Consider the following 18724-nt stretch of genomic DNA (forward strand, 5'->3'; position numbering starts at 1 on the left):
TATCTATCTATCTATCTATCTATCTATCTATCTATCTATCTATCTATCTATCTATCTATCTATCCATCCATCCATCCATCCATCCATCCATCCATCCATCCATCCATCCATCCATCCATCCATCCATCCATCCATCCATCCATCCATCCATCCATGCATCTATAACTCCTAACACTGAATTTCCACTGAGCCATTTTGATAACAAGTAATAGTAAACAGAAATAATTTATCTACTACATAAAATACAGGGAACATTCATCATTCTATCGGGGCTCATTCTATATTTTGCAGATGATACTGTGCTTTTAGTGTAAAATACAGAACATTTGCTTGCATTTAAGTATTAATATTCTGGAGTACTACAGTAAAAGGACACTGACAATCACTAACAGTTTTCAGTGCTGTTCCTTCCGATCATAGCAACACAATCTTAAACTACAGATGAGGAAAGTATATGCGCTGCTCTGCTGAACAAACACTGATATATTGTGGCCTTGATAAGCAGTTGACAACTCCCTGCACACAGACTGTCAGCAAGCTGAACTAAATTACTGATGCAGTGCAGCATACAAAGAGTTTACTCCAGTAGTTCATCAGTGTTGTGTTTGAACTTTTTTTCCTCTATCAGACAGTAACTTGGTGCATCAACTATGTAAAGGTCTGTTGCCCCGGGCCCCAAGGCCCATCGACCGTCTTGTCAGTTATGATTGGCTGGGTGCTTTGTTGCTTCTTACGCTTCGCTTGAGTAGAATAAGTAAAGAGAATTTCAATCAAAGTGGAATATATCCCCTTGTTGACACTGGGCTCGAGAATCAATAGGCAGTCAACACTTTGAGCTTAAGTTGGTGTGCTTCGGGGCAACCAATCCCTCATTCCTCACTGGAGTAAAAACACCTGGGTCCCTCCTACTTACACATAGAGCAAGGATCTCTATTTGTACTGCTTCAGTTCCTTATCTTCGTACATTGTTACAGCAGCTGAGGCTCATGCTCAGGACCTTCACTTAATGTTACTGGGTTTTTTTCCAGTCGGACGCATGTCCGTGAAGGCCAGCATGGTTTTATATACAGTATACGATACAGTCTTTAAATACAGCAGCTCAATCACACACACTAGAAGTTCTCTGGCAAGGATATGACATACTTAACATTTGCAGCTTCCTTTCATGAAATCTCTTGACAAAATTCCAAAAGTTTTTGCTTGTTTGTGTGTAGGTTTGGTATTTGAAGGATATTCATATTAAATAAAATGGAAGTTCTTTCTCAGTACTTCCATAATGAGTTTAGTGGAGCTAGCTTATACCAGCACTCCTGTCCTATTTGGACCTTTGCAAAATGGTAATGGCCTTTCTTAAATAAAGAGAGTAGCGAGACACACGGATATAATAGTATTATTGTGTTTCTTTACTACGGATGATATGAAATAAACACCATATAGGGCAGATATTTATCATATATGTTTACACTCTGCTCTGTCTTCCTGATTGACTGTGTCAGTTTCCTACACTTTATTCTGCACACACTGTTGCTCTTCCATGTGTTTTTTTCCCCTTCTGTTAAGGGTTTTTCGAGAATATTTTCTTGGCCAAATGGAGAATCTGAGGACAGAGGGCACTGCAGGCTGCACAGCAGGGAGACTCAACTTGCTTTGCCCAGGGCCACTTTTGCAAAATGACAGGAGGCCAGGGGCCAGCTTCCAAACAAACCACAATATTTATCAGGGAAAATGAATAAAGATCAAAAGGCCCATAACTCACCATTCTTTCAAATGATTATTGTTTTAATTAACTGAGCAACACCCAAAGGACATTAATGAACATTTTCTATATCAATAAACAAACAGACAAACCAAAAACTCCCAGTGTGAGTCAGTCTATTTTAATTGTGAATTAGAAACTGGAGGTGGGGCCAGACGGCACCCTATTGTGGAACCAACTCAGGCCCGCGGGCCGTAAGACGAGCATCACTGCTGTACACATTGTAAAGCCACCTGAGGCAAATTTGTGAGATGTAAATGAAGTTGACTTGACCTTTTTTTTTGAGGGCAGCTTTCCAGGGTATAAAAACTTCTGGTAAGTCTCTACAATCAGTCTACATTTCTATATGAAGAGAAATACCTTCCACAGGTACAGATCCAACATGATAAAGTACAGTAATTTAATCCTAGTAATAATAATAATAATAATAATAATAATAATAATAATAATAATAATAATAATAATAATAATAATAATAATAATAATAATAATAATAATAATAATAATAATAAAAATAACAATAGCAATAATAATAATGAATGATCCCTGGCTGAATAGTGAGAAATATGTCAGAGAAAATGTGTTATTTGATTACACTCTTACCCACTATGACAACTGGCACATTAATCTCCTGCCTGCACCACTGCACTTTGATTCTTTGATGAATGATGATGAAAAATAGTAACCACTGCTTGCTATTTTAATAATAAAAACAACCAAGCAACATTAAGTCTACAGATATAACACCTGCTCTGTGAATATATAAGCAGGCAGAGTGGTGCTTTTGAACAGAAGTTCCTCTCTGGTGATTGATTTCACCCCAAAAAATTCATCTCTTTGCATCAAAGTGACATATTTCAAAGTTGTTTTTTTTTTAATGAAAACAATCCAATTCTGCATAAAAATATAACTGCATCATTGTTTCCTCCAGAATGCTTGACTCTACATAGTGCTTTCCCCTCTCCACTCACACTTCCTCTGTTGCTGCAGCTCGAGCACACCAGCTCACCTACGACTCTGTCCAAACACTGTCAAACCACTTCTATGCTAGACAATGGCAAGTTGTGATATATGACATGTTGTAATTCAGTCATACATGTTGGATGCAGAGAATGACTATAAAGAAAAATAATGATAAAGAAAGTTCCACACTACATGTTGATAGGATTTGTTCGTTTGTAATGTATAAAACCCGTCTTTTATCGTATAAAAAAGACCATATGGACATGTTAGCATGGTAAATAAAACTTGACTTTTACCAAAGATCATTAAAGTTCTAACTATTCATCTTCAAGTGGGCCAAATTTCATGGAAGTCAGTCCATTATTGTTTGAAACGTATCATTCAAAATTACAAAGATCAGCCTCACGATGGCACTAGAGGAAAACAGATCACCTTAGTCATCAGGAGACATTCCCTGGGGAACATGAATATCTGAGACACATGGAATAGGAGTTCTGATATGTCAGTCTGGAGCAGAGTAGTGGATTAGCTGCATCCCTAAATGGCTAAAACGTGCCCCCGTCCTCCTGTAATCGTCCCTGCTGTTTATCAGATCATCACAACGTACACAGTCATCCTGACTTACCAGACTTACCAGAGTCGAATGCCAGGAATGTGGCCTCGTACACGTTGTTTTTCACATACATGGACTCTCGGTCGAGCAGGGCCATGGTGGTGATCTGACCATTAGTCCTGTTGATCTTTAGCCAGTTTGCTGGATCTGATAACTTCGAGTACCTGCACACACATACACAAAGAAAGATGGTGAGGAAAACACATCCAAATCCAAATACACACATACACATTCTATCCAGCAGCTATGAATCTTTTATTTGTCGATCCAAAGTACCCATTATCAGGTTGAAAGTTCATTACCATAATAAGCAATACCAGCCAAGCACCTTTGAATTATTACAGTGACACGGAGAGTGGAACATATGTTCATCGAGCTTATCATAGCAGCAGCTCATTAGCATGAGGACCGACGAAAACCTGAACCCATATGCAGAGGTGCAAAGCAACGTTCTTAACCACTTCGGTACTCTTTGTACCCACACAGCCGCCACACCACCTCTCATCACCGTCGAAACATTCACAAAGTTTAAAGTGACAGCTGCGATTATTTAAGTCTATAAAGCCTATAAACAACAATGACAAGTTTTAAAAGTGGCAAGCCACAGAAGTGCTAATGAGAAATGGTTAATTGTGGACAAGGACAAGTTCACAAGTGTGTAGATGGTGACTGTTGCTGGGGTGAGAAACAAAGCAAGAAAAAGGGAGTACCTAATAGGGATGTTTCTGTATACACATGGTAAAATATGATGAAGGTGAAAGGTAGCTTGAATGAAAACAGTGCGCTGGAGGCTGAGATCAGTTAGCCAGAGGCTCAACAGCATTGAGAAAACTAAATCCACATACCCATGGACAGGTGTACAGAGCAAACAGCTCTATTAGACAGACAGGAACACCTATTATCATTCTGTATCTCCACAGTTTATTTTTTGGGAAAATAAAAGGAACAGATGAAAATAAATAGAAGCGCTGCTGAAAGAATGTGTCATGCTGTGTTAGTCAAGGTCTGATGTTGCCCTGCAGGTCAGATTGCGGTGTTTGCGTGGCACGCCTGGCACTTTCATCTCCTTCCTGTGCCAACAAGATGTCACCTCCTGCTGCGTTCATTTCACGCTGGAGGAGCAAAATGTCACACTATACTTCTGAGGACTTCCTGTCTAACACGAATCCCACCATTAGCTTTTAACTTAATGCTCAGTTTGGGGAGACCCTGAGCCCTTTTTAATTAAGATAAAAATATAGTTTAGATAGTTTCATAGTTTGTGCTTATGAGAAAAGCCCGACTTAGTTCTGTTTGAGGTGTCGAGAGAATCCAGCTGTAAACCGTCATATCCTCTATATCTAAGATTGAGGTTGATAGTACATTTTATGCAGATGTACACCTCCTAAAACCCAAATATTGCTAGTAGAATTTCTGTCATGGAACAGTTTGTTCATAAAAAGTCTAAGAAGGAGCTTGCAATTTGCAGGAGGCATTGAGGATCCAGTGTAAGATACCACTGGGCTGCAGCATGGAAATTTTAGGATCCAGGGCATTTGGAGTGTGATCTGCACAAGAGACTAAAAATCTGCATATCTTCGCCTCAGCTGCTTAAATTTTTCAACATTCTTTTTTAATCTGTCTCTGGTGAGTCTCCCAGCTTTAAAAAAGTGCAACTCTAAATTGCTGCAGTACACCTTTAATCCTACACCCAATCTCTAAAAGAAGACCTTGTTAAGTCGGGAGCCACCAATATGACCTCAGATCACAAATGTGTCCTCATTCTGCAGGGCTAATAATCCAATCCTAACCAGAAATTCAAAGACACACGCACGCACGCACGCACGTATGCAAACACACATTAGCTCGGTCTTGTTGCCACTTAAATCACATCAAACAGTAAAATCAACTGGCAAACAGGCTTGGCCTCATATCATCTTCTCTTTGCTTTCTTCCAGAGAGAGATAGAAAAAAGGCAAGAAATTCAAAAACACAAGCTGGCTCCTCTCCCATCGCTGCTCATGCACAGGTCTTTCAGCCGTGCTCTGTGGGTGCCTGTGTGCACACTGGTGTGTGTCTGTGAGTCTCCGTTTGTGCATTTCGGCGCCTTTTGTGTGTGTATTGTGCAGGGGTTCGAGCAAGGTCGCCTAAAGGGAATACAGCGGCAGCAGAGATGAGGCTGTCGTGAGCTGAGCGGCTGCTGGCAGGCAGCTTTGGAGAAGACAGCAGCTCTGAGCTCCCATCAATAAGAGACACACAGACTGACGGGGAAGAAAGTGACAGGGTCAGCGGGAGCGAGAGGGAGTTGGGAAGGGATGAGAGAGAAGGGAGTAAAAGAGGAGTTACTTCTCTCAAAGGGCAGAAGGGCTCGGCCCACTTGGTTTGCATGACATGTCTTTTTTGGAGAAGAAATCTGAGACGTGGATATTGCTCACTCTGCTGTACAGTACATATACGAGTACATCCCCCACTAACACCCGCGCTATCAATTCAGTAGCATTTCCACTGTGTTTCTCAGTGGACATGGCCATCTCACTGACATTAAGAAAAATCAATCTCTCTCGTTGGAGCTAGCGATGGAGTGGAACGGTGCCGCTGGACCTTAGTGGGCATGTGGGAGTTTCTGTCACACAGGCTCAATGCCTGGATGGCCCGCTGCCCGCTGTGTGTCATCCCAGTTAGGAAGGATGGAGGAAGGGATCAATGAGGAGGAAGATAGGGATCTAAAGAGGGCAGATAGACGGTGTCCAACTCATTACGGAACGACCTCCTCACACCAGTCGCCTGGCAACGGGGAGGTAACTGGGATGTGGGCGGGGGAGGGGTCAGTTGAGAATGTCACGGAAGAAGCATAAACTGTGGAGAAAGTGCTCAGCTCTGATTAAACACTGGTGACTCGGCATTCAGAGGAAGACGCATGAACAAAGTTCACAAAATAACTAACTATATATGAATATCCACGAGTCAGTTCCAGCTGTCCCTTGAACTACTATAAAACACAAGTAAACACTAGAATTGTGGTTAGAAATATGGACGGGAATGTTGCTCCATATCATCTGGATCTGCTAATGCTGAATGTTAAACAACCGATAATAACACTCTATGCACAATTTGTCTTTACAACTTGTGTTTTGCTGCCTCAAAGTGGCCAAAATATCTGCTGTTGTGAGTTTGAAGATGTATTTATGGAACATCTGCATGTAAAAGTTATGAGGTGTTGCTCTTTGAATGACTGTACCTGACACTCTGGTGGACGAAGTGATCGGGGTCCTGTGCAGCAAACACTGTAAGAGTGGTCCCTGCTGGCACACCTTCCTCAAAGCGGATCATCTTGGGGTTTACGGGGAAGACGGGTGGCTCGTTCACGTCCTGAACGGAGATGGTGACACCCGCCGTGGACTGCAGTGAGGACTGGATGCCGCTGGCCAGGTGGGCCTGGTTGGACACCACCACGGTCAGCATGAAGGCTCGATTCATCTCAAAATCCACTGGCTGGGGTAGACACCAAGGAGGAAAAGAGTTAAACAGGAAAAACAGAACAAATTGATGAGAGGAAAATGGACTGCAGCTGGTTGCATGATTAGTTCTAACTGTGTTCCAATTTGAGCAATGACATATAATTCGGTGAAAACAATGTGGGACCAAAGTACTCAGTCATCAACATCTGGCACTTCACAGCAGGTGGAAACATACAAGATGCAGTGCTGAATAATAATGGAGGACAACTGTATGCTGTCATTTTGAAACATCTAATGATGAGACATTCAGCACATTTGTCTGGACCTGCTTCATTTTTACCTTGACCACTGTCAGCATGCCTTCGTTCGTGATGGGGTTAGTCCGGATGGTGAAGTGTCCAGACGGGTCTCCGCTGACGATGCGGTAGACGGCGTTCCAGTTGGGGCTGTGGGGCTGATCTCTGTCCACCACCGTCAGGTTGGTCACCACCACGTTCACCTTGTTCTCTGGCACTTCCCCAGAAAACTACAGATGGGAGGAAACAAAAGAAAGAAGAGGGAGGGGAGATGACAGCAGGGAGGACGGGGGAGATAACATTATGCCGATGTTGCTCCAGCAGTCAGCTAATGCATGTTAATAACTTGATTTATTGAGATTTTAAACATTTGCTTGTGCCGTCATCCATCTTTTAGCATTTTCACTTAATTGCTATTATGAAAACAAACTGCTTTTAGGGTCACACCAATAATACTCATTACATTAAAACCTGAATTGAAAGTGGTAGCAAAACAAATGGGGAGAAATTAGAAGGAGAGGAGAGGATGGGAAGAAAGACAAATGTGTTTAAATGTGGATAATAGAGAATCATATCTGCCATTATGATAATGCAGTCCCTTATTCCATGCAATTTCTGCTCGTATGAAACTCTTTATTTGAACTAATGGATTTGTTCAATTAAGTGTTTACCCATTTAATTTGGTTTCTGTGCATTCACCAAATCTAGGTCTTAATAAGCAATTAGATAAGTACTGTAATTAAGGCAGCGGTAGGAATAATCTTTGGCTAATGATCTTCATTATGCTGCAATCTGAAACAACTCCCCACTGAACTAACTCTGGAGGAAACTTGGTGACAGCTGCAGAGCCTGAAGAGGAATTTACAGTGCAATGGGATCCATGTGGCTCTCTGTAGGGATTTACGGGCTAGCGAGGGATGGACACTCAAAGGTAGTAACTCACACACACACACACATACACAGTAAAAGCTCTCATTGTCACATGATAATCCGTGTTTCCCCCTTTTGAAGCTCTAACTTGTTTATGGTGTATGTCTGCCAGCTGCTGTTCACTTTAATGGCTTCATTATCGTGGGAACGAAGCTGCATCCAAACCACCCGATCCTCTCTTCTTTCCTTCCCCCTCCCTCCCTCACTACTCGCCTCCCTCTTCTTCTTCTTGTGTCCCCCTGCCGGGCTGATAAGCACACAACAAATTAAATATGCACTCTCAGTCCCTGGTGTATGAGGCCCTTCCATTTCATTTTCACCCTGAGCTTTAGCATAAACACCAACACAAACCTTCCAAACTTGCTTGGCCACGCTGTCAGACGGCCAAATGCAATACGCTCTCTCAGAGGAGCTACACAACGCTGCTGACTGTAGAGGAGGACCTTCCAAAACGGCTACTCTCTAAAATGCAATGTGGACTCACTGATAAGCCACTAGAGACACAGACCCACAGCTTCTGAAGGATCGTGTAGCTGTCAGGAAATTAGTTACAATACTTCAGACTTAGTCATGTCACAAGAAGGGTTTGTCAGTGTTAGTGATTCCAGCTTCATGAGGATTTATACAGAAACTTTATCTGCTTTTCATCTTTAAACGTTCATTAATATTAGTGGTAAATCTTTGCAACAGTGTGTGCCTCGTCTGCAACATTTGGTGAAAACAAGTTTTGCAGAAGATACAATTGAAAAACACAATGAAAATTAGTTTTTTTTTAGCTGAAATTTTTATTTAATTGAATTATTATACTAAATAAACTGTCACTTAATTAAAGCGGGTACTGTCGCTGCAAATGACAGTTTAGTAATTAAGGTGGATGCTAAAACACATGGAGATGTAAATGATGATTTTTAATTCAACAAATTTCATTAAATTTGGATTAAATAATATTAGTCATTAACTAATGTGGTTAAATCGCTGTTTCCTAAGTGAACGCATCACCGTTCAAATGAACTTCAGAACACACCAGTGAATGCATCGCTGCTTATATGGCTGCAATGTTCAACACTTATTCTAAATGACTTCATTAATAGTTTTTAATTCAGCGCAAACCTCAAGTCAAACACATTTAATGTCTCAGTAGCCTATTATTTGTAACAACAGTCACATTCTGAGTCTTCCTGTGGTTTTAATTGCTGTTTTAATAAGATTTTAACATGGATTTGTATCACGGCTGTGCTGACGATGGTGCTTTCAGTCATTAGAAGAGTTAAAGATCTGTTTGCACATGTGCTGAATTTATCTACAAGAATAGACTGGCAGTGAAGTACGAGTACAGAAGGGTCATAAAGTTAGTGAGCTGAATCAATAATGTTCATTACACAGCTATATATATCGAAAGTTAGCTGCCATAAGTTACTGGTCATAAAAGACCAAGTTGAATCAAGCCAGTATGTGTTTTATTGTCCAAGAAAACAGTTTCTCATTTCTAACATTTAATGAGTAATTTATTCTTTCAGAAATCACACAACCTGGCTTTAAAGAGCAAAATATGAGAGCTCAGGCCGACTTTTCTGTCAGTCACTCTTCAAGACATTATTCAAAGCGTTCTACCAGGGTCTTATTTATTTTCTGTCTTAACTAACCTTCAAACATTTGAGCTGCAGTCCAATCAAGGGAAGTAAGCGAGGCTGCAGAGCTGCATAAATATCCGACATAGTTATTCTGAAAAATAAGTTTTTGTATCAAGGCGCACAGCACAGCAGGGGAAATCTAGCATATACTGAAAAATCACTGACTAAATGAAAATGTGTTCTTATAGAGGGCTGAGCTGCTGCGAAACAACACTTAAGAGCTCTTTCTTTCCTTCATGGTGCGCTGCAAACAACACCAAATGGTAATGACAACATTATGTAGGACTAAATGACCTAAAACAGACCCCTACAGGCATGAGACTGACATCAGTGCACTTAAAATGGCTCTTATGTGTTCACTTCATTATGCAATAAAAACACCGCTACTGGCAACAGGTGTCTACCCTCAGCTTCATTTTTCATCTTATAGCAGATGTCAAGCAGGTGTCTCTTCTATTTAAACACAGATGAAAGTCAAAGCAGAGGAAAGTGGTGAATGCAGATAATCTCCGGCACTGCAACTCTTTCAGCAGCTGCGGCTCTACAGGTGAATCATAAAATATTCACAACTTTCAGCTCGTGTGTCTGAGGTCATGTTTTCATCCCCACAAGTCTTCCGAGCTCCTCTTCTGCTCCCAATCATTGCTTAGTCAACAGCAAAGCACAGTACACTTAGGAGGATGTGATACACTTGATTAAATAGTTTGATTATACCGACTGTGGCAGCACCATTGTCTTCCAGTTTATCACATAATGACGAACATAGCAGTAACATAGCACATCCAGGACCATGTGGTGAAATGAATAAAACATTTGGCTTTTCTTTTTTTTCTTTTTTTTCCAAATTAGCTGCAATATATCAGCTTGGTTTACTCCCCCGCAAGCAATTTCACTTAATTAACGTGCTTATGTTTTCTCTATGCCTCCTGCAGAGAGCAATGAATTCTTCTTGTGTCTGTCATACACAAATAATTACTGAAGTGCTCCAAGTCTTGTTGTTTGTGTGGGAAGCAAAACAAGTACTCGAGATTGACAAAGCAGTGGAAACAGCATCTGGTGGAAAACTATGTCTTCGCGGTGGCTGTCTGAGTCTAAGTGAAGGACAAAACAAAACACCTTTTTATTCCGTTTTACTCATTACCACATTTGAGTCACTGGCCAAAATTTGCTGAATGGTTGACAAGCTCAATTATGCAGAGCTGTGGAGGGCTGAAAGTGGGATGAGAACATTTTCAGTTTATTCCCTTTCTCCAACAAATTGAAAAACCATTTCTGGCTCCTCCTACTGCCCAAATAAGCCTCTAATGAGGTCCTGGGGAGACGGCATTTAGCAGAGTTTGCCTGAGCATACATGTATGTGAACGTTCATGTGTGTTTGCGATTGAATCACAACCTTTCTGGCTGGAGGGGAGACTCTGGTCCAGATCTCCTTCTCAGCGTAGGTTGGTGAAGGAGCCATCACCACAGGCGGAGACGCGAGGGATGAAGACCAGTTCTGAGCAGAGCGGCAGCCTTGTTCTTTGAATTCTACCTCTGACAGCTGGGGAGCTCTTATCAGAGCACGCGGCTGGAACTGTACTGGCATGCACGCTGACGACAGCCCCGCCGAGGAGTCGGGGATCACAGTGTGTGACACTGACACGGTGCTTGCTCTGCCTCCGAGCTTTGCTGCAAACAGCATCTGTCTCTCTTTGGAATCTTATGAATTCAAACGCTCAGAAAAAGAGCAGCCGCAACCCCGTAGGTCCATCAGACTGTGGTCAGCGTTTGATTGTGTTGTACGACCAGGCTGAGAATAAACAAGCTACAGATGGAGAATGATGCACACACTCACACAACATCATCCTCCAAATTCTGTGTCCTCATCAAGCCTCTTTCATACAGTCATTCTTACTCCTAAACCAACAAACTCCCCACCTAACTACACTACAGAAAAGCTGTATTGTGGCTTCCTGTCAAACCATCCTGCAGATACTACGGACTGAGACCTGATGCCTCCAGACAAGCCTCCACCACCAGAGGCCCTGCAAGCAGCAAAAGTACAGAAAAGGAGTGAGAACAAAACTGATCTTGATCAGCACCTCTCTCCTGTCTCTCCTTACGTTGTGCTTCATGCAATGCTTTTGTATCTGTCACTGCTTTATATTCTGTACCCATTTCTCCTCATATATCTGTCTTGATCCTACATCTTTGTCAGCTGTTGTGTTTGCTCTCATTTCTGAGTTCTTTGAAAACACATTTCAATAGTGCTAGCACTGCACAATTGTTGTCGTTGACAAGGACTAGATAACGTGTTCTCTAATAATATCTGAGTGCAGTCTTTCACTTGGACACCTGTACAGCCTACCTAAGACAAAATATACCCTTGTGCCCTATATGAAGAATAACAGCTTCATAGAACACTGACATAGCATGGAAACTAGAGGTGACGGATACAGAATCAAACCCTAATGTGAAACTGTGACCGACCAGTTCAGGTATACAGGTACAAACTATAAGAATTATGGGGGTAAATCTGCCCCTTAATGCTGTCAACCCCAAACTCTGCTGGTGGATTTGAAAGGCTTTTCTTTTAAATTACCAAAATCACACCATTCATTATAGAACTCTCTAATGATCCATTATCTAATTCACTTCTGATTTTGTCAGAAAAAACAATCAGGTGCAAACAAAAAATTGGACATTTCATGGAAATCCCTTTATCCTACATGTGTTATTTAAAAAAATGCCAGAAAACAAACCATACTAGCCCCCCAGATTCTGCACAATAAATAAATAACAAATAGAAATCTATGCTCCTCAGCTACACCAAGAATTGACTTAGATGCAACCAACAAGCACATCACAAAAATTTAGGGACTTTTTGGCAGATAAGAATGTAGAAAAATGAAAAATGTAAGTCGTAAAATATCCATAGTATACACAGCCACAATGTTTTCCAGCATTGGTAATACCCAAGTGCACTAGTAGAAAATGTTTTATCTTGATTCCATTTTTTTCAAGTTTTGAGAAATAAATGATCAAAAAAAGTACATTTTAGTTTTTTCTTTGTCATACTGCACAAAAGACATTTTTAAGTTCTCTCAGTTCTAGCCGTGGTTGTGCTGTTTCCAAAGAGGTGCAGGACTTTATGTTGTAGTGAAAAATAAGTTCACAGTCATTAAGAATGTGACAGGAGCAAAAAAAAAACAAACTTAAAATCGCCCAAAAAGTGCTTTGCTTTTAGAGGCTTAATGTCAAGAAATTTTGAATACCTTCTTCCAGTACCTCAAAACTATAAATATATATCAAATACAACAAAATGTTGAAAATATTTTCTAATTTTTCCAATAGAAATCTATAAAATAAAAGTTTATAACCATCAAATGACTGAAGAGGGAATAACCTGCCAGTTCTGATTAGTAAGATAAGGCCCTAACACAAAGATTGATCTGCTGATTTCATTTTATGGCCAAAAAGAGGTACTTTTATAACCACACAATGCACAATATATTTTACAAGGTAACAATGGAAAAACATATATATTTTGGGATGAGAAAAAAAAAGCTAATGATTAATTAGTCATATTCAATTTGGGAGTATTTGCAGGACTCACCGTCCTGACTGTCAGCTCTGGAGGATTATCGTTGATGTCGGTGATAGAAATGAGGGCTGTAGCTGTGTTGGAGAGTCCAAAGTTCAGGTTTCCCTCCATGTCGGTGGCCTGGACAATGATGGTGTACTGAGACACTTTCTGTAAGAAGAAGCAGAAAAAGAGAAGGCGTATTCAGCAATTGTTATTTCAAATACTACTAGAAACAAACACAGGACTCAAATCAACTAGTAAATATTTTCCATGTGACCCTGATATACTGAGCATTGTGAATTAACAAATAAGTGAATGCAGGAAAGACAATTCCCTCTGATGTCTGCCATGAATTCACATGTTTGCTTTTTCACAGCTTACCATCCACTAGAACAACTGGAGTCTGCTACAACACCTCTCCTGCTCCATAACAGATGAACGGCACACATGCAGAAAACACAAATATACACAAAGCTGCAGAGAGGGAGCAATGTGTTGGTAAAAGGCCCATCCATTATTGCCTAAAAGTCTTGGCTTTCCGCTGTGGGAACAGACTCGGATCATCACTCATTTTAATGGAGGTGCCGCCACTTTAAGATGCGCCACAGTGCTTCGGATAATGCCAGGAGGTGAACGGGCCTTATTTAGTCCAGTTACAGTGAGGGGGAGTTGCCCCCAAGTGTACTGCAGCACAGACTGCATTATTACAGTGTCATGACCGGCAAAAACATCAGACATTAAGCTTTGTTTGGACACTACTGCATGAAGCATCGAAAACATCGAAGCGGTGCATCCACATTCCAGTGACTCTGTCCATGGTGCTGAAAGTTCAGTCTGTCCCCAGACTCAGCACTGTGAAGAGCTCTGTCTGTCTATGTGTGTGTGTGTGTGTGTGTGTGTGTGTGTGTGTGTGTGTGTGTGTGTGTGTGTGTGTGTGTGTGTGTGTGTGTGTGTGTGTGTGTGTGTTTCCATCCTGGCAGTATATAAGCCTCCCTGCTTTGTGGTTTCTTTCTCTTCCTATTAATCTATTTGGTCCAGGCCTCCATTGTATCAGAGCAAAGGAAGGGAGTGAGACAGAGAGTGGACGTCAAGGACAGGCCACTGTTCACTGTACAGCTTTGCTGAACATCCACAATGCGTCTTACTGATGGTCTAATGTTTGTGTTGTTAGGCTAACTTTGCCATGTTGACCCGAGGTCACACTTCATGGCCAGAGGCTCTTACGATAGGGACTGCTTAGAGGAACAAAAATAAACCCAGACAGAGGCCATGGAGCAGTAGATCGAGTTTATAATGCTTCCTGCTGAGGTGGCACCTTTTTTATTTTTCATTTCTTTGAGTCATGTTTTTTTCTCCCCTTGGTTTATTGTGTGTTCTTTATTAATGCACATTATGTGCCTCTTTTAATCCCTCGCTATCTTCTGCATCACATCCTGGTTGCTCAGTGTTCTACGCCCGTCTCCTCTATCTCTATGCAGGTTCCCGTGTGTCACTATATCTCCGTCTCTCTCTCCCACTCTTTTTTCAGTTGTGAAGGATGCAGCTGATTGTTATATCAGTCAAATCACTGAGGCTAGTTAAAACACCCAGCTGGAGTCATTTAGAATCTCTCCTGGTCATTATGAAGTGCACAGACATGTTAATCTGCACCAAACCTACCCTATTAATGAAAACTCAATACTGGCTGCCCTTTATTAGACTCATAATGAAATATCAATACCATCTCCCCTCATAGAGCGCTTCAGTAAATAGAGCCTCCAACGAATGTGTCTCTCTGCAGACTCATTTAGATCCGGTCATATACATCAATCTAGAAATAGCACCAGATGGCTGTAGGAAGCTAATAGGCTCGAGCTTTGATGGACGTCTCTTCCTTCGGTCAGGTGAAGAGAAATGAGAGGAGCTGAGCCAGCAGGTGGAGCTCTCACACAGTGGGGGATGTGGCTGATGTGTCCTATCCTGCAGGGTTATATCACTCATCTGAGAGTAGTTGCGAGTTTATGGCCCTTAGTGCACACATACACATCCGCTAACGCTCCAGTGAGTGGGAACAGGTGGGACACTCAGACACTTACACACACCAGGTTTACACGTGCACGTGTACGTGCACTGGCACATCCAACACACATACACACACAGCCAAACACACTCTGCTGTCCAAAAGTGGCTACCCGAATAGGCCAGTAAAGGGCTCTCTAATGAGTCCTATAGAAGTGCTGAACAGAAAATCTCTCTGTTAGATTAGAGTCCAGCACTGGCAGGAAATACAGCTTCTTGTCTCACCACCAACAGCAACAGTCCAGACTCCCCCACTGGCCTCGAGTGTCACAAGACTTAATCTGCAGACGCTGAAAGCCATCAGAGGCCACAGAAACTCCTGCACGCAGGGCTCCGGCAACAACAAAACTCAATCCCCTTTTTCATGGGGACCAAATTAGGTAGTTTACCATCCAGGAAACTGGAGGAAGGAAAAGGAAAATAGCTTTAAGCCACCAGTGTTAGAGCTGCTAAACATGTCAAGCCGAGCAGACATCAGGACGGGTGGAAAAAGCTGGCTGGTAAGCAAATGGACTCGAACTCCAGTGGGACAAACTAGGGGAAATAATGGTCTCGACTGGTAAGGCAATGTCGAACAAGAGATTGGAAAGGAATGGTTTTCTGGCAACACATGTACGGTGGTTAATTAATTGTACCTAAGCTGAGTGTGCATTTTCACTTGGCGTACTGTAAAGGACCACTCAAAGAGGGTAAAGAAAAGGGGACCAGATGAGTGGAAGACTTGCTCTTTACTTGTGTCGCTTGTGGATTGTGTTCCGGCTTGCCGAGCTCCTAGTGGCCACAGTCATTAGCTTGTCACTTACAATTTGTCTCAAATGCTGCAGTGCTCGGCTGAAACTGTGGAGTCCAGCTCCCCTCTTCCTCTTTTGACTCCAGTCCCTGTCTACCTCAGTGACCCTCAGTGTCAGTGACTACCACTACAGTTTCATTTCAGTGCGGTTGGGATCACCTCAATTAAATTTACTCAGTTTGATTCGATGCCATTCGATTCCTTTTCATTAGATTTTTAGTTTAGTTCATTTCAGTTCAATTTGTTTCACATCAGTTCAGCTCAGGTACACATTGCCAATAAAAATCTGAGATATCTGTTGGAGTTGGTGTAACTGAAACATAGCTTACATGTATATGGTTATTCTCTATTTTCTTTTCTGAGTTAGAAGCAAAAAATACAAAGAGAAGTCTGTTTAGTCTCCATCTTCATTTTCTTTGCCTCTCTTTATCCCTCGCAGCGATGTCTCTCATGTTAGGTTAAGGCCAGAAACATCTTGAAGAGGCCACGAGTTGATGGAGACGTATTGTCAGCAGCACACTGTTCTCTGAAAGCTCTCCCAATCCCATTGTAGAGACACTGACTCAGATACGTAGGTAAATCTGAGATAAAAACTCTGAATCCACTTGATTAGATACGCCTCCACATTTACGCAAACAGCTCAAAGTCACACACTGGATAAAAAAAAGCAGTGAGTCACAAATGAATAAAGCTGCTAAAATGAAACATGGAGACTGGGAAAGAGGTTCAATAAATCATCCAACTGAGCATTGCAATACAATACGCAGGACACGATTAAGCAAATATGAGCAGGATGAACATGCTGTTGCCAAAGTTCCTGGCTCCAACATGTCACAAACACATGAGAACAGTAAAGCCAGATCGAAGGCAAAGGTTCTTGTTGTACAGCAGCAGATCATGTTAGGTGTCTCACGAAGAGGGAAGAGAAGTTGGTGACCAAAACTAGTCAAAAGTAGACCAAGAGACTTAGAAAGCTTCTAACACTTAATTCTTTACCAATAAAACAGTGAAAGTGAAATTCCATTCAAGCAAAGACTGTATATTCAATCAAAACTCTCCTAACAGAGAAGAAAGCTAAAATTATCAGTAAATCTCCTGGTATTGGTTATGGTATAAACTTGTCTTTTTGACATACTGAGTCAAGAGTATATATCACTTAAATTTGAAATGATTCAAAGTCATATCACCATATAGTAACTGGAGTACTTTTATTTTGAAGGGCAAAGAATTCCCTTTCAAGTGAAATGAAACAATTTAGATTTCATTTATTTTTAATAGAATATAGCCCCCACAGTAGAAACTCAATGCAATATTTACTGAGGTTCAAATCTTATGTATTTTTTTATTATACACTACCAGTCAAAAGTCCGGACACACCTTCTAATAATATGAAGCTCATCGAGAGAATGCTAAGAGTGTATAAAGCAGTAATTATTGCAAAGGGTGGCTATTTTGAAGAATCTAAAATATAAAACATGTTTTAACTTATTTCAGTTTTTTGTTTTCTACATAATTCCTTATGTGTTCATTCATAGCTTTGATGCCTTCAGTGAGAATCTACAATGTAAATAGTCATGAAAATAAAGAAAAAACATTAAACGAGGAGGTATGTCCAAACTTTTGACTGGTAGTGTATATTATATGTTTAATATGGCCACATCTTTGAGGACACGCTCAGTCCTTTTCAGCATGGAGGATACCACTGGAGCTCAGATTTCTGGAGAGATGTTCTGTCATTCTTCAGGGTTTTTTTTCAGCTGTTCTTTGCTGGAGGGATTTTGTTGCACTGCATTCTCTTTAAAATACCCCACAGGTGCTCTGTTGAATGCAAGTCCAGAGACGTATTTGGGAAGGTCATTTAAAAAAAAGATTTTTTTTCTTCTTCTGTGTGTTTTTAGCAGGGTGTTTTTGAATTTATCAATCTGGAATATTCCTCTTCTGCCGAGTGTCTGCTGACTGGGAGTCATCTTGTCCATCAGCTTTTTGATATTCAATTCATGGTGTCATCTATCACCTCTTTAACACATTCTTCATGCAGCCCCATATACTCAAACTTCCACCTCTGTACTTCACTGTCAGGACCATGCATTCACTGTGGAAGTCCTGACCAGGTTCACAACGAACATGCTGGACCCCATCTGAGCCAAACAACATAATCTGACCAAAGGACGTGCTCCCAACATTCATCTGGCTTTTCCCCCCATCCCCTTTAGGTGCCATTTTGCAGTTTTATACCAAACAGCAAACAAATGGGATTTTCTTGGCTACTGTACATGAGGGTTGACATGAACTCTCCTTCACACTGCCTGAGCTGCCACAGCCACTCAGACCCTGTGAGAAATGTGAAACACCTGCCCTTCTGCTTTTCAGAGCTACACTGTACAAGTACCACACCATCTGGGATGTCACTTTAGGAGGCACTGCAACTCTGATTAGTGGTGCTTCGACTCGTTCCATGCCCTCTGATTACTGCTGCAACTGCGCTTCAACTCATTTCTAGTTGGCTGCTGATCTTTCTGTAATCCTTTTGCCATCTTTGTGAAGTCTCACAATGAAATTTTTCAGTTCCTCTGTCAATTCTTTTCCATGTGGAGCCATGATGCAGACATGCAGATAGGCACAGACAATAGGTTCAAACCTGAGTAAGTTTTGGTGTTTACAGCTCATTGTAACTGAATTAGAAAA

The 18724-nt window shown here is 41.4% G+C and overlaps 1 protein-coding gene across 3 annotated transcripts in view; it reads right to left on the minus strand.

Annotated features, from left to right (window-relative positions):
• cdh4 (cadherin 4, type 1, R-cadherin (retinal)) overlaps window positions 1-18724 on the minus strand; it is a 223535-nt gene that overhangs the window by 11771 nt on the left and 193040 nt on the right. For 2 of the 3 annotated variants that reach the window (XM_055010957.1, XM_035955916.2), the window contains 4 exons: window positions 13222-13359; window positions 7110-7295; window positions 6550-6803; window positions 3345-3496 (listed from right to left, as the gene is read on the minus strand). In XM_055010957.1, coding sequence (XP_054866932.1) covers window positions 3345-3496; window positions 6550-6803; window positions 7110-7295; window positions 13222-13359 — 730 coding nt within the window. The remainder of the gene's footprint in view (window positions 1-3344; window positions 3497-6549; window positions 6804-7109; window positions 7296-13221; window positions 13360-18724) is intronic. The other variant, XM_023287477.3, reaches the window with a different exon arrangement.

This window comes from Amphiprion ocellaris, chromosome 5 (assembly GCF_022539595.1).
Source record: "Amphiprion ocellaris isolate individual 3 ecotype Okinawa chromosome 5, ASM2253959v1, whole genome shotgun sequence".
Taxonomy (NCBI): Eukaryota; Metazoa; Chordata; class Actinopteri; family Pomacentridae; genus Amphiprion; species Amphiprion ocellaris.